General features: G+C 40.5%; 1 protein-coding gene across 6 annotated transcripts; it reads right to left on the minus strand.

Annotated features, from left to right (window-relative positions):
- Window positions 1–2,861: 2,861 nt before the first annotated feature.
- Window positions 2,862–15,521, minus strand: HNRNPC (heterogeneous nuclear ribonucleoprotein C). 6 transcript variants are annotated; one of them, XM_072149322.1, is made up of 11 exons: window positions 15,233–15,513; window positions 10,621–10,670; window positions 10,162–10,191; window positions 9,549–9,660; window positions 5,984–6,256; window positions 5,576–5,651; window positions 4,984–5,031; window positions 4,737–4,894; window positions 4,230–4,340; window positions 3,995–4,131; window positions 2,862–3,130 (listed from the first exon to the last, which is right to left on the minus strand). In XM_072149322.1, the coding sequence occupies exons 4-11, from the start codon at window positions 9,553–9,555 to the stop codon at window positions 3,050–3,052; spliced, it is 891 nt and encodes a 296-aa protein (XP_072005423.1). In that variant the 5' UTR covers window positions 9,556–9,660; window positions 10,162–10,191; window positions 10,621–10,670; window positions 15,233–15,513; the 3' UTR covers window positions 2,862–3,049. The 6 variants fall into 6 exon arrangements, with proteins under 6 accessions (XP_072005423.1, XP_072005439.1, XP_072005413.1 ...); XM_072149338.1 differs by lacking the exon at window positions 10,621–10,670 and having other exon boundaries at window positions 4,761–4,894; window positions 15,233–15,521; XM_072149312.1 differs by lacking the exon at window positions 10,621–10,670.
- Between the last annotated feature and the right edge of the window lie 1,024 nt (window positions 15,522–16,545).

Consider the following 16,545-nt stretch of genomic DNA (forward strand, 5'->3'; position numbering starts at 1 on the left):
TGAATAGAGTCTTCAAAGGGGAGATCGGTCTTTTTCGCAATTTTTGTGACCTGGACATCTACCTTAGGAAAGGAATTCCAGATCTTTGATTCTTCTTCCCCAAAGGATAGACGACTCTTAAACTCTCTTGATATAGAAATTCTATTTTCTGGTTCTCTCCATTCCTCAAGGATTAGATCCTTCAGGGTCTTATTGATCGGAAAGACGCGTCTCTTTTTAGCCTTAAGGATCCCAAAAAGCTCATCCTGAATAGATGTTGGTTCTTCAACCTCTAGGGTGTCTCTTATGGCTTTTAATAGAGGATCTAAATCCTCGGACATAAACAGGTATTTGGATTCCATTTTTACTGCTGATGCAGATGGAATTGAATCTAAATCTAAGGAGTCCTTGACCGAACCCTCTAGTGATTCTATATCGGACTCTGACTGATATTCAACTCTGCCTTTTTTGTACAGGTTCCTGAGGTATTAGGTTAGCTAGAGATGAAGCTAACGAACACTGAACCTCCCCTTTTATAAAAGTCCTCATTTCGTCCATAAAGGATGACTTTTCCTCTTTCAAGAGGCTATCAATACAGTCCTTGCAAACTGCTTTTTTATAATCGTTAGACAATTTGTAAAAGCACATGTTGCATCGACGGGAGGTAATTTTTCTTTTCCCGGCATCTTTGGGAGGTGGATCTTTAGATTCTCTATGCTTCTCCTTCTCTTTCGGTTCCTACCAATAGAGAAGGAGAACAGTGTTACTAAGAATAGTAATACTAAATCTTTAGGCATAAATAAATTTGTGTATGTTAGGATATGACCCACAGTAACACTTAGATACCCCGAAACCACTCACAGGAGCTATAGGCGGGGGATCTATAGACACAGCATCCATAGTACAAGATTCCACGTTGCCAATGGTAAAAAAAACGGCACCTATGTGTACACATATATATTAGCATATTTCAAATAAATATATATATATATATATATATATATATATATATATATATAATGGACTGCTGTTCATACTTGCCTTGGACACACAAGATCGTGAGGTAAGGCAAAATTTTGGCCCAATATGGTAGTGCCTGAAAAATATACAGCCCATATATAATACTAAGTCATTGTATATTAAATGTCTCAGGCCGAGTTTACAATGAAAATACCTTAATAGACCGCAGTGGAGGATATGGTGCGCCGGAATACAGGAGCATTAGACCTCAGATCATTGTGCGTCCCCGCCAGCTTTAAATCTTACCGCTCCACGCGCCTGTTTCCGGACCGTGCGACAGATTACCTCACTTCCGGTGCGCCACCGGAAGTTGTCACTGGCGGCCGCGTCAGGCACGCCGCCACCATTTTGTTGAAGTCCGGGTGTCGTTAACCTTACGGGGTCGCAGACAGAGCCGGAACTACCGGCCCCAACATGCCGACAAGGGAAGGGTCGTATGCACCGATCGCTGTCCTGGACCGGAGGGGTAAGAGGATGATCCCCGCGCCACACATGCTCCCCTCTCACTGTCCCTCTTGGATGGAAGGATCAGAGGAGAGATCTTCTCTACAACCTGCCCTGTGTAGGGACAGGAAGACACTGGAGTATGGATGCCGGGGGTGGGGTATTTAACTTCTCTGCTTCCTGTCCCTACAGAGGTCAAGGGGTCATCCTCCAAGTGGGGCCGTCATGGGGGACGCAATGGAAATTCATATTATTATTGTAGTTTCCCTCTAATGTCCCCTTAATAGGATGAATCTCAGGTCCGAAGAAGGGGCTACAATGATAATCAAGCTGTGTCCACACCTCTTGATTCGGGTCTTGAGTCCTGAATGGTGACCTTTGTGCTGGCCTGAGTGCCCACTGAGGGGGCTGAGTGCCACCTCTGGCAGCCGTGCCACCACTGCACTAGAATATGGGAAAATGAATAAACAAGCTTTATTAATCACAAATCATGATAAAAAAAATGTGTTAAAAAGTATGGCTACAGGACAGACCAAGAATGAGATCAGTAGTGATAAAAGGCATAATAAGGTAACCAACCATTATTAAGTGTGCCCATCCGGACCATAAGTAATGTTAACCATATGAAATGCAATATAGTAACACTGAAGTAAAAAACGTAAGTGCATTAGTATAAAATAATGGTCCGGATCCCTGTGACCATGGTTACCTGGCTTGGATTTCGCATGGCTGCTGCTTATGTAAATTTTGGTCTCTCCTGTACCCACACTTTAACACATTTGTTATATCATGATTTGTGATTAAGCTTGTTTATTCATTTTCCATATTCTAGTGTATATCATTCCTCTCATGTTCTTTTTTGTGCAATGGATTTTCCTATTTAGTTGAGAGGAGCACAGTGTCCCTTGTCATAACTGCCTTGTATATTGGTATAGGTTTGATTAGCCTCTATGTACAATTATTAAAGATTTGTGTTTATTATTCTAAGGATAGCAAACTGTACATCATGTATGTGATAACATGAAATCACAGCAGCCACCATGAACTCCTCTCCATCCGCAACGGAGGCTGCTGCGATTTCAGGTGGTACAATTTGCTATTAAGAAGGACCCGATATGATGTCACTCCTGTCACATGACATGAACTGTGACCAGTAAGGAGACATAAGGAAGATTAGATGGGAAGGGCCAGCTGAGCAGGACGCACCCCCTCTGTTGCCAGGTAATACAAGTTAAAAGGTGATTTATGTGGATGCAAGAGAAATAATTTTAATCTAAAAGTAGGGTGTCAGGCAGTTAGTAGAACTCTATAGGAACTTGTCACTGGCTGTATATTTGCAAGTGTTGTGACAAGCTCCCTTTAACTGCTGCAATCTATGCAAACATTGATCCTAGGATAAAAAACAGCAAAACAAAATGTAAAAACAATACACTTTAATTCTAGAAGTTGCAATAGGTATCAAAATGAAAAGAAGGCAGAGGAAATGCAGGGTGCATAATAAACAGGCTTGAAGAGCTGGTGGTGTAAATGATGTACAGGGGAGCTATGAACCAACTATACACAATAGGCGGAAGGGAACAAATCATTAAAGGACTGGACATTTATTTTAAGAATCTTCTTCGTTTGCACTGTCCCCTTCATCTTCTCCTTCTTCTGTTTCTTTATCACCATCTTTTATTTCTTCAAGCTAAACAAAAAAGAAATTTGGTTTAGTTTAATTCTCCAAGGTAAACTTTAACTATTGAATTTTTAAAGGCAATTTCCAATGCTGACACAAGAAATTTGTATTTACTTAACTAAAATCCCCTACTAAACAGGATACAATATAAACTTCATGAGCTATAACTTTGCATTCTTTGAGGCTGTGTTCACACACTGTATGAATTGTTTAGAAATGCTTAAGTTGCTAGAGTTAAACAATTGCAATTGAGCACCATGTATTTTGTAGGTAAACCCTGATAAACATGTGTTGCTCCTTCCCAATCAAATGTTTAGATCTAAACACATGTAATGGGAAGAAACTCCTCCACACTGCACTTGAATTGCATTTCAAAACCCAGCTTGGAAGGCTTTGCTCAATTGTCTGCACGCTGGAAATAATGGTCATTAGCTCCCTTTCTGTGTTAGATGGAACGTGCTAGGTCAACAGTTCCAGCCAAGTTCTGCCACCAGACTGGAAATCCTAAACAAATACCAGTAGCACAGATTACAACATTTATTGAGTAGATGCAAATTAGATCAAGATATTAAATATGTATTAACTACCCTGTGCAGAAATGAGAATCTAAGATGTAAAAAGATGCTTCTTAATTATTTAGGCACCTCTCTGGCCATCTTTGAACTAGAAACGCAACTCTGGTTATGCAGGGCATTTAGAGGTCTACAACAGCTAATTTAAAAAAAAAAAAAAAAAAAAAAAAAAAAAGAAAAACTGCATGAATTAAAAATGGTCCTTCATAAAATAAGCAGTTCATGTGTTCTACCCAAAAGTAGTCTGACCAACAGAAACCCAATGTATAGCCATCAATTAAGTGCAATAGTGGTTCCTTACAGTGTCTTCTCCCTGTTCATCATCATCAAGCAGGTCTCCCTCCTCTGCTGAATCACCCGCCTCCTCTGCAACCATTTTGACGCTTGATTCCTCTTTTTTTGCAGAGCTACTGCTCTGATCATCATCCAGTTTGGTCTCTGAAGTAAAAGTTTATTAATATCAATACACAGCTTATAACCATTAAAAATTAAATGAGTCACATTTCATAATAGACCATAAAAGTACCATGCTTTACCTTGTTTCGACTGCTCACGCTCAATGCGTTCCAGGTTTTCCAGAAGAGAATCTACCCTCTGCTTTATCTGGCTGAGCTCCTTTTTAATGGTCTGCAGATCATCACCCTTCACTGTAAAAGGTAAGGTTCTTTCTTCAGTACACTTATTTGTTTTTGAAGAGTGACTATTTTGAAATTTGTTCAAAATGTAAATAAAAAACCACATACAAAACATTAGCATGCACAATCAAGTCACTATCAAAGTGATTGTAACCAGCAGTATAGAAGATATGCATCATTATTGCTGCTGTGGCACTCATGGCTCCTTATTAATGGCCTATTCTAAAAGAGGTCATTCATAGGACTTGCCCAGAAAACCCCATTAAACACACCAAGCAATTTTACTTTCCGGGCATCCAAGAACGCAACCGCAACAGTGTAATATGCAATGCAAACCACAAACACTGTTTATAGATTAAGTTCTGTGGACAATTGCTTTGTATTGTTCCACACAAATGCTCAACGTACATCTGTTAGATTTGGAAGACCCACCACGCTGACCACTCTTAGAGTTGAAACCACTCTTTCCACGACGGGATGTATTTCCAGAGACTCTTTGACGTTTTGAAGGTACTACTGCTCGAGCAATTGGTGGTGGTGGAGGAGGGACACGTGCCGCTGTATAGCTGTAAAAATGCAATAGACAAAGTAAAGGTTTAAACTATAACCTCTTGAAGCATGCAAAAAGTCCATTTTAGTTGAAGCGCTCACGCACCTGTCATAATAGTCCCGTTGGAAATCATAGTCCAAGTCAAAGGAAGACCTAACAATGAAAGGCAGAAAGCACATTTAGTTTCAATGTTTTGCATAGAAAAAAAAAACCAAAAAACAAAAAGGTGATTATGCAAGGAATTCCATTATGCAGACTATACAGTAGGGCAGACACTGTTAAAGGGCATTATCACCAGGCTGTGGGATCTCACCTGCACACTGGTCCGTTTCCACAGGCCAGCATGTTTGTGTGCATAGGGCTAAAGCCCAAGGGCTCGATAGCTGCAGCAGCCTGTGTATCAGGCTCCTCCAGCTTCCTGTCTTGAGCATTCACAGAGCAGGGTAGGGTACTAATGTAGGAGGAGACTGAGACAAAGGCAAACAGACTGACAAAAGTCTATTTGTCACCAACTAAAAATGACAATCCTGGAGACTGCTTCAATTTAATACTAGTAGTCATTGATGTTCGTGTGCCATCATACATTGTCCCTTTTATAGATCAATACACAGGATTGCATAGTCTATAAAAAAAACCTGTGTACAGTCTATTCTTTTGCAAGGTATGCTCACAGTCCACTTTCACCATTTTTACTCACCCATACATATCAGCTGCGGGTCGCTTAATCCCTCCTTTTCCTCTGTTTGCTTTGGGCTCAGCAGCCAAGTTGATATCTAAAAAGTGTGACACAAGCAGTGGACATTTATATATTTTTTTTATACTGCAATAATCACAGCCTGGTTGACCAAGATAAATGGGTATTCTCATTGTTTTATACATTTATTCCACACGTCCAAAAGGACCCTCATTCCAGAGGTAGGTGCAGGTCCCAGTTAAGACCTGCAGGTTTCAAAAATTCCAAACCATGTTCGACTGTTACATGAAGATATCCAGATACAAAGAAGAACAAACTTTACAAATAAAAACACTTTCAAGACGTAAAGTGAACAGGAATTTTATATAAGCTACTAAATAGCCTATTAAAAACTGTTTTCCAGTCACTCACCCAGGACCTGCCCAGCTATCATTCGTCCATCCTCCCCTGCCACAGCAGTGCGGGCAGTGCGTTCATTGCTGTACTGCACAAATGCATAGCCCTTGTGTACGGAGCAGCCCACAATCTTGCCATACTTAGAAAAGATTGCTTCTACATCTCCTTTCTTCACCACTAATGTGTTTAGGTTCCCAATAAATACTCTTGAGTTCATAGAGCGAGGGTCTGTTTTATTAGTGACATTGCTCGCCATGTCTCTACTCCCTACAGTAGCAATCTGAAACCCTAGAAAAAACAAAAATAGAAACTATTTTAAAAACAACGCCATAAACAACTTTGGAGAAAAAAAAAAGAAAAAAAAAAAGCTGCATGTTAAGAATCGTACAGATGTGTGGGAAAATTGATTCAAATATGATAAAATGATTGTTTACAAGCCAATCGGGACAAAAAAAAAAAAAAAAAAGAATTTGCCACATTTTGGGATATTCAGATTTCTAAAGCTCTTAAATAATTACGTTTTAAAAATATATTGAAAAAAAAAAAAAAAACAGATATAAAAAGAGCCAATGCACATGGTGTGGTCAAACTTGCCTTTATTGCTGCAAGGTTATTTTACAAAACATTAATTCTGCAGTAATCCCAGCATTTCAATTATCTTTTGTGAATTGGGCAATTTTTTTTTATTTATTTATTTTTTTTAATGCCAAGAGTGAAACAAAGATAACTTGTGTTATTCTGGTTTTCTGTAGCCATCCCAAGTTTTTACAACAAAAAACTAAAGATAAATAAAAAAATCACACCATCGTTGAAAAATGCAAAAGTGCAAATTGGCCAAAGTATACTGTTCAGACATGGTGAGAACAACAGAAATTTATCCTAGAGGCTGTAAAATCTTCTGTTGACTAGCGTAAGCCACATATTTAGAGTCAAGTCAACATCGGATTTCTTAAATTTAGGGCAGTTATAAGGAGCTTAAGTGGATTACTGACTAAAATATTTAAGGGGCAATATGTGTTTTTTTTTTCATTCTGCTCAGGGAAAGGTTGAAGTTTTGAGAATATCAAATGGGAGCAGGAGTAAATGACCATCACAAGGCCAGAATTAACACAAACAATACTAAGAGAAAGATCTGCCCCCCACCTCTGACAGAAAGAAATTAGGGTGGATACATCAAATATGTTGTAAGAAATATGTTACATTGCTGCAAACTAGTCATGCATTTTCCACACTTCATCCATTAAACATCTACCACCAAGATCAAGGATTGTAAACCAAGCAAACTTGCATGTTTGGGGTGTGCTGCTCTGGCAGGATCCGCACCTTTTAGATTATGCTGTGGCATAAAAGGCTTTCTAAATTATGCAAAATGAACTGGACAAGTTCCAGGCTCCATTATGCAAATGAGCCAGAGGGGCTTTTTTCTTTTTTAAATTGTGTGTAAAAACCAGGGAAGCAGCAACTAAAAGAGCAGATCCTGCCAGAGGGTGCACACACCAGTTAGTCTCTGATACAGATGGTAGATGTCCTTTAAATACTCTATAATCTTATGCTGGCCATGTGTAAGGCATCTTTTGCGAGATGAGATGGTATCAATATTGTATCAAGTTGGGACCCGTGTGACCTTCGGATCACATTTTATTCAAATATCTATAGATGAAAGAATGGTGAAAAAGTTAAATTTTCGGTTGGGGGTTCACTGACTAAAATTGGTAGATTTCCTTTAAAATATTAAATCAAAATCAAGCATGATTAACCAGGGCACTCACTTATAGATCCATACACACTTCATGCTCATTAACATAATTTTAAAAGTTGTTTTTAGAAGGACCAATATAAGATTACCAGTCACAGTGCCTGGATCTACAAGTGTCCTTGGCTTATGCTTGACTGATTGAATAATAACTAATAATTATCTTTATTTACAAATCATAGGGGACATATAATATTACATTACAGAGTACAAACAGTCATATGGAAGAATAGGAGTGCATTTAATAGAACGCCATTTTGGGAGGCAGGGATATCAAACATGTTCATGTGTTCTAGGAAAATGAGGGGCAATTTGAAGTTTTAGAACTTACTTTAACCCTAGGGAAGTGATGGCGAACCTTTTAGAGACCGAGTGCCCAAACTACAACTAAGACCCACTTATTTATCGCAAAGCGCCAACATAGAAATTTAATTTGTGATTTATACTCCCTTCTCTGTCACAGCTTTCATTGATACCAGCACCTGAGGACACCAATAAAGCAGAAAATAGAAGAAATTTGGATGATCATTGTAACTTCCCTCCAGGGTCTCATAAACAGGAAGAATTGTCAGGGCCGGAGCTACAATGATAATCCAGATCTGCCCCCCCCCCCTCCAGTAGTCCCAGCTAGCGCTGCCACATAAAAATAGCTCTGTGCACAGCAAGTCCTGGGCTGTCTGGGACTGTAGGAAGATAGTGATGGCCTGGGTGCCCACAGAAAGAGCTCCGAGTGCCACCTCTGGCACCCGTGCCATAGGTTCGCCACCACTGCCCTAGGGGATCTTATCGCTCCTACAATATACAGACTGTCCCCTACTCAAGTAAACAGACTTACTGACTGACCCCTCTGCCCACTGTGACCTCTGGCAAAGCTCTCTGGATGCTTTCCTTTAGTCCCAGGGTGCAATGATCAGCTGTAAGGTGCCTGGAATGAAGCTTTATTGATAATCAATATTTGAAGATCCAATTGTCACTGGGACAAGAATTTTTTTGTCTTGAGGTATAATTAAAATATAGTATACAAAGTCAACTCAAGTACAACCCGTAGGAACCCATCTTGAGCGTAAACAAGGGACGGCCTGTATTGAAATACTACTGTACTTTGGTGACTATTGGAGATTAGTAGTAAATTTACAATATACTAGAGTCTGAGACTCCAGGTTGTCATGGCTACTGATTATAATAAACTATTCTTACCTACACACACAAAAAAAAAAACTTTATAATGTTTAATCATGCGTCAATACACATTAGGCCAGAAAAAGATGTGGAACACTTCAGCTATCTTTTATAAAGAGTTATTCCCATGAACAGGATAGAAGGAAAGTGTGGCTGCTGGGACCCAAACTTCTCAAAACAATAACGTTGTATAAACGGAATGGTAGTGAATATACAAAGCCAACACGTCATTCAAGTAATCAAATGAATATAGTGGTGGTCTTGAATGTACACTACTAATCCATTCCCAGAGGACTCCATAATGCAATCACTCATTTGCTATCCCATAATGGTTGTGGAAAAAATTTAAATCACACATGCAGGATTGAGGCCAAAGTCAGGAGTGGATTTAAAAAAAAAATTATAAAAGCAATATAAAGGGGGACTTCTCCTTGCTGGACCCAGTTCTGGCTTTGGCTTGAAAACACATCTCAAACTGCATGTTTGTTTTCTGCATTAGTAGCTGTGCAGCAATTAACAATACCCAAGACCATATAGTAAGGTAAAAGTACAAATCTGAAGTAAAGATAGAAAGAGGGGGCTCATTTAACAGTAACATGTTATCCAAGGACATGTATATTTTTTACCTTATTAATCAACCAGTCTTACCAGGCATCAGTAGATTAACTTGTCAGTGGTCTCTCTCCGTTCTCTGCAGCAGATTGTCAACGGTGGGGCAAAAAGGTATGGGAGGTGGAATGGGGAGGGGCAGGGATAGGGCCTAAATGAAGGGACATTAACTTGAACTGTCAAAAATGCCACTGCCCATAAAGGTAATGCACAGTAGGAAAACATTACAAGTGTTCCAACAGCATTACTAAAAACTATACCAAAGCTTGAAAATATTTAATTAAATAAATCTAGTTAGCTGCATAAGGTAAATCTTACAACAAAATTAAGAAATTTTTTTTTTACATCTACACATCGCAACTGGGAGAATTTTTTAATAGTTCATCACAAAAATTATATATTATGCATAATTAAAAATTATAGAAAGACTCTCCTTCCCAATCCAACCCCCACCATGAAAAATTAAAAAGAAAAAAAAACATTGAGAAAAATTTTGCATCAGTACCAATATTTATACATACAGTTTATATAAAAACTAAAAAAATAAAAATAGAAACACAGTAATGTTAAAAAGGAGACCAGTATGGCAGGAAAAAATTTTAAAAAAAAAAGAAAAAAAACAATTTAAAAACACAGGAAATACGAGACTTACTGTAGTTGACGTTTCAAAAAAAATTCTTCGCTGTGAAAAAAAAAGGGGAAAAATTATGAAAATAATCCAAATCAGGGGAAAAAAAAAAAAAGTAGAGAATTTCAGTCCACTTAAAAATACTAGCAATTCTTAAAAATGATTTTGTTGCTACTTGTCATGATCAGGTAATACACCCCAAAAAATTTGCATTGAAGAGAAGGGAAAGGGAGGGGTAGGGAGGAGGTGCAAGGCTGTTCTGAGCACCTAAGTGCAGCATCCTGTCGTTCTGTTCAATGTAAAAAATAAAATTGGTAACAGCAGCAAATAATGGAGAGGTGTCCATGCTCATTTCCCAGTAACAAAGGGATGCCATTTGAGCACTTGAGGTTTGAAGCACCTTGGCTGTTACATGTGCACTCAAATACTATTCTATTGGGAATAATGAAAGGGAAGGGGATGAATTTAAAATTCTTTCAGAACCGTTCAGGGAAGGTAGAGGGGTAATTTGGAGAACTGCTCAGATCTCTGTCCTGTGGAAAGGAGAAGGGGAGAATAGTTTAGATTCAGGGGATATGGAATAAGGAATAGTTGGGGATAGGAGGTGAAAAAAAAGCTACAAATAAACATGTAGCATCTACACTGTCCAAACTGAAACAAAGAACTAAACACTCATCATATGTGCACAAAATTAGACTTTGAAGCACTATGACTATGTTCATATTTTTAACAGATACTCTGTTAGGAACATTCGTCACCAAGTCAGTCTAAAATTGAAGCATAGATATTCTAAAGATAGGACCAAAAATACTCCACTGTAGTCAATGGGGATCCCTCAATATCTTTGTGTCCATTATAGACAGATGAGTCATTTTCATCCATTTTGTATTGTTGTTCCTATGACTGTAGGAGAACAGACAAACATAGGATGCAAAAAAAAAAAAAAAAACTTTATGGATACTACTGCAAACAAACTGCCTGAACCACCTGTTAAAAATAAAAAAACTGCACACAAACACAGCCTCCAAGACTGTCTATATCTGCCATAAGGGATCAAGCAGATCCATCAGCATGCAAAATATAATCATGTTTCTTTGTGCCATTGTTAAGGGGACAAGTCCTAGGTCATATTCAAATTGTGTATGATGCATGTATATTCCATGCAGAAAGTCAACAGCATAAAGGCTCATTCAAATGACTAGTAAATGAGGACAAGTGCTGCTGCTATTAACTGCACTCATGTGCAGGAGGCCTAATACAGAACAAGTGTAGCAAATGGGATTTATGAAAATCCCATACATAGAGGAAGATTACTCCGACAAGAACAGATTTCTGCTGTGAATAAATGAGCCGCAGCAAGTCATTTTTTTGCTGCTAATCTGGTTTCACAATTTCACTACCTATGCAACTTTATTTTATAAACCCTCACCAGAAACCAGCAGATTTCAGGTAGATTTGATGTTTGAAGAATGCTTGTGGAATTACCACTGGGCAAGTTCTAAAGTGTGTGCAGATAGCCCAATGGCTCATTCAGATGTCTGCATCTGTTTTTTCTTCTCACATCTGCAAAAACCCAAACAAAAACACCATGGATTTCTAATCTGTTAAACCATGCCCAGTTGGTTGCCTAGAAACCTTTGAAAAAAATGACCCATACCCATAGTATTCCATCTTCTTAAAAAAAACAAAAAAAAAAAAATAGATAGCATATTGATGTCAAAAACACAAGTCTGCATGAGCCCTAGGAGTCAACTTATGTCCGAGGGTGCCTAGAGGCCAAAACAGAACATTCAGATACCAATTGGCCAAATACATACAGACTTTACAGTGTACAAGCTTCTTCAGTGGGGAGAAGAGGGATTAAAATCTGCCAGCCTGTTCTGTAATGGAAATTCTCTCCAAAGAGTGGACACACAAAATCAATAGTATAAGCAATCTCTTCTAGACATCTGTCATTGGGTAAAGTCAGCAGAGCTTTACATGGTCACATAGCTGCTAAATCCAGGAAACCATAAGCAAATGCTTAAACATTTTAATATGAGGCTTTGTTGCAATACTTGACCAGAACTTATGGACAAATACATTGGGCATAATAAACGTATATTATTGTGTGCAAGATGTAGACATACATCCTGTCGACTGATGCCAAATGCCTTAACTCGATATTCTTAAAAGGGTTATCTGAGGTGTAAAGTATGGGATGCCATCTAAAAATAAACCGCTTATACTCGCCTCCATTCAGCTGTGGTGCCACCAATCACTTCTGGTTTCTATATGTATACAGACGCCAGAGGTGACATCCCAACCACAGCAGGAGCAGTACAAGCTTGCCCCCCATTCTGTAAATTTTATCTACAATTTTGATCCCACACAAATCTATTGAATTGCAAATAAAGAGGTTCTCTTTTGGAAGCCATGTTAACCCCTTCCTGCCGCGGCCCTTTTTCGATTTTGCTTTTCATTTTTTCACTCCCCACATTCAAAAATCTAACTTTTTTTATTTTTCCATGTACAGAGCTGTGTGATGGCTTATTTTCTGCGTAACAAATTACACTTCAAAATGGTGGTATTAAATATTCCGTGCACCGGGAAAAAAAATTCCAAATGCAGTGAAATTGGTAAAAAAAAACGCATTTGTGCCGTATTCTTGTGGGCTTGGATTTTACTGTGCACCCCAAATGACACGTCTACTTTATTCTTTCTCTAGTCTCAGAGAAATTGGAGTGTAGATGGGTGGCAAATCACCTGAAAATGTATTACAATACAATTCAATAAGGGGCCAACTAACTGAACCTGAAACTCCCATCACTAATTAAACTACTCTACAGCCATTCCCATTTGCTGAACTATCTAACCAGAAGCCTTAACTGCTCTTACTCAGACACCAACACAGGAGTGCACCCAGTCCAGCCATAATCCTGAAATATAAATGCGTTTTTCACAGTGCTGCTACACAAGAATTGATCACAGCTCTCCAGAGTAAATACCCAACAACATATGCCCCAGTTTTTATATATGGTATATAAAGCTGATAAACTATCATTTACAAGTGGAAAAACTTAGGCTGCATACACATGAACGTTTTTGGCGGCTGTAAAACGGACCATCCTGCGGCTTCCATAGACTTACACGGTGAGCACAATGAGGGACCTTTAGTATGGGATTTCCACCTTATTTTGTGGCACTTTTCTCCTTTCTATCCCTGTTTATTAGTGGTTCCCGCCAGAAAACAAATTTGAGTTTCTACATCCTCCAATTCTGAGAAGAGGAGTGGAGTTCATGGTATGGAAACTGACATAATATATCGGTTCTTTCCATTTTTTTGGGCACTGAAAAGTGGTAGAGAATAGACAAAAGAAAAATAGTCTAGAACAATAAAACTAGCACTTGGGACAGAAATATTAATATGTACCTCATTACCGACAGCTATTCTGAAAGCCAGAAGAGACAAGGACACTTAATATAAATGTCCCCCACTGCGTCTCATTCTACCGTGACTGAACGGGAAAGTTGAAAAAGATGGAACATATCCTATACTTGCCCATATTGCATCACTGCCATCTGCAGGTGGCCGTAACTTCCGACCCGCTATGTGCACGTAGCCTAACCGTGCAGAATAGACCATTATTTCGAATAGCACAAAGAAGAAATTAAAGTATTTTTTATAGTAAGTTGCATGTCACTTGCATGCTTTTGAAGATGACCGCACCACACTTTAAAAAATAAAAAAAAGTCTGCTGCTGCTGCTTTATTCCTGGACCAGGAGGTGAAGGGTGTTGAATGGCAACCATTTATCCAAGAAGTTAATATGGCGTGTTTTTAAAGTAATCTCACTAGAGAGGAGTGGACCCACCGTTCCTGTTCAGGTTTCGGCTGCAGGATTGAGACACCGAGCAAACCAAACAGCCAATTCAGCAATACCTCTGAGTTGCACGACAGAACCCAAACAACAACGTTAAGTCGACTCATCTCCAAATATCACTTTTGCTAATGCAGGTTAATTTTCTCCAGCAATTTTCAATATGGATTATTCCTCTACAAAAGTCACAAAACAGATCACACAGGACTATTCCCGTCACTTCACTATACTGGCGTGAACATAGAACTACTGCAATGCCAGATTAATGACTCGCTCCTCTTTAATGAAAAAACGTCAAACATTCACTCCTGCCCCGCTGGTGTATGTGCTGCAACTGAGAGAACCCCAGACACAAGTAGAGCATTAGAATATTTATTAAAAGGGCCAAAGCCACTTTAATGAATCAGATTGACATTAAAGCTCCATAGAAACAGAACTGTCCCAAGGATACCTCTAATGATAAATAACCCCCACAGTGCTCTCATTACTGCTCGAACTATAAGCTCGGGGCCATCACATGAAAATGTTGCTACTCTAATGTCTTACTTGTATATGTCCCCACATAATCTGTAAGGCGATGTGAAATATGTTAGCACTATACAATTTATTATTGGATTTTGAAACTGTCCATCTGCCCTCATTCACATATGGATATGCTCTGCTTTCTATGCCAATGATTCTGGAGCTAAACCTACAAAATAATAGAAGTCTCTTAATTAAGGGTGCACCTGAACCGCCTCAAAATCCAATCCATAGAACAATGAGAAAACAGTCTAATTAGAAGGATTGATAACGTGATGGGGACACATCCCTCATATAACGGACACTGGAAAATACTGATAGACCCCCATTGATCCAGCATGTACAAGAACAAAACCCACTACAGGAAAGCCAGGATTCTGTGAACATATAGTGGCAGAGACCCAACTAACCCCCTACCGTGGTTCGACAAGATGCCCTCTCCATCCGCCCCAGGTGCCCATCATGCGGTAACGTCCGGCACAAAGCTCCGCGCGCGCCATTTTCTAAGCCCAAGCCGCCATAACCAGCTCGTCGTGTCCCGCGGCGCCTCCGTGAGGTAATGTGTGGTATCCCCCCCCCCCTGCTCTACTAGCCGGCTCCGGGAATGAATAACTGCGCCACGTCCCCCTCCCGGCGCATGGCGAAGCCATTGGAGCTTCAACGCGGCCTTTACACGGGAGCCATTTTCAGACTCAAATGGCGTCGATGACTCACCTCTTTCTGCCGCCTTTTCGGCGAGTACCGCTGAGCGTTCTGGATTCAGCTCGTCTAACACGACACGGGCGAGGAAACGACTGCGGGTAAACTAGCGAAAATACGCTGGAAAACGTCCTTTACTTCTTCTGCGCCTCTAGCACAAAATGGCGGTGCACCAACCTTCTCCACTGCGCAGCTCGGTAAGAGATGGACGTAATGAAAGACTGCTTCGTCTTCGAAAGCCAATTGGACGGACGACTGGCCAATTTCAGAAAGAAGGCGGCAAGTCTACCAATGAAACATTAGAGGCGGGACTTGCCAGGTGCACCGTCACCCTGGAAATAAGGCCGGCCAATTAGGACCAAGTGTGTGAGGCTGCTCGTCATCAATTCCAGACGTCCGGGTGACGTCACGAGCATGAACGTTGCCATGGAAAAGGGGAGTAGGAGAGCGCGCGCTGGTGAGGGGCAAGGCCGCGCTAACCAAAAATTTCTCATTGTGCGGCCTGCATATTCGCGGCTGTGCGCGGCATTTACGTGTAATTATTGTATGTGGTAACACCAGACCGCACGAAAAATGGTTGATTATCATTCATATGTGAAAACACCCCCAAAAAAGTAACCCCTTCTATGCCAGTGATGGGAATGGAGTCGTCTTATGTGCTCTCTTTGCACCCCTTGCCAGCTTGCAGGGAGATGTGCACCTAGTGTAAGAGTCCTTCAAGGGTTTCCACCCTACTTCTGGAAATAAAGCTGTCCAATTTTAGAGGAAGCTAAGATGTTTGCCTTTAAAGGGAACCTACCACCACAAATCTACCTATAAAGGTAGATTGGGTGGTAGGTGGATCATTGGGACGTGAGGATAGCCCTTTTAAGGGCTAATCCTCACGTCCCTGCACTTTTTTGAGAACTTTAATTTGATATTTATTCAAATGTACTTATGTGGCTACCGGGGCGTGGAGTAGCCGCTTATGAGATTACACGAGGCGGCTACTCCACGCCCCGGTAGCCACTTTACTCCTCCTACTCACCCATCTTCGGCGCGCAGCTCCGCGTAGCTGCGCGCCCTCGTCCGGCGAGCCTGCCGTCTGCGCATGCGCAGAAGAGCAGGCCCGCGCCTGTTTCGGAGTTGTGACCGCGCAGGCGCGGGCCTGCTCTTCTGCGCATGCGCAGACGGCAGGCTCGCCGGACGAGGGCGCGCAGCTACGCGGAGCTGCGCGCCGAAGATGGGTGAGTAGGAGGAGTAAAGTGGCTACCGGGGCGTGGAGTAGCCGCCTCGTGTAATCTCATAAGCGGCTACTCCACGCCCCGGTAGCCACATAAGTACATTTG

This window comes from Engystomops pustulosus, chromosome 1, assembly GCF_040894005.1.
Source record: "Engystomops pustulosus chromosome 1, aEngPut4.maternal, whole genome shotgun sequence".
NCBI classification, from domain to species: domain Eukaryota; kingdom Metazoa; phylum Chordata; class Amphibia; order Anura; family Leptodactylidae; genus Engystomops; species Engystomops pustulosus.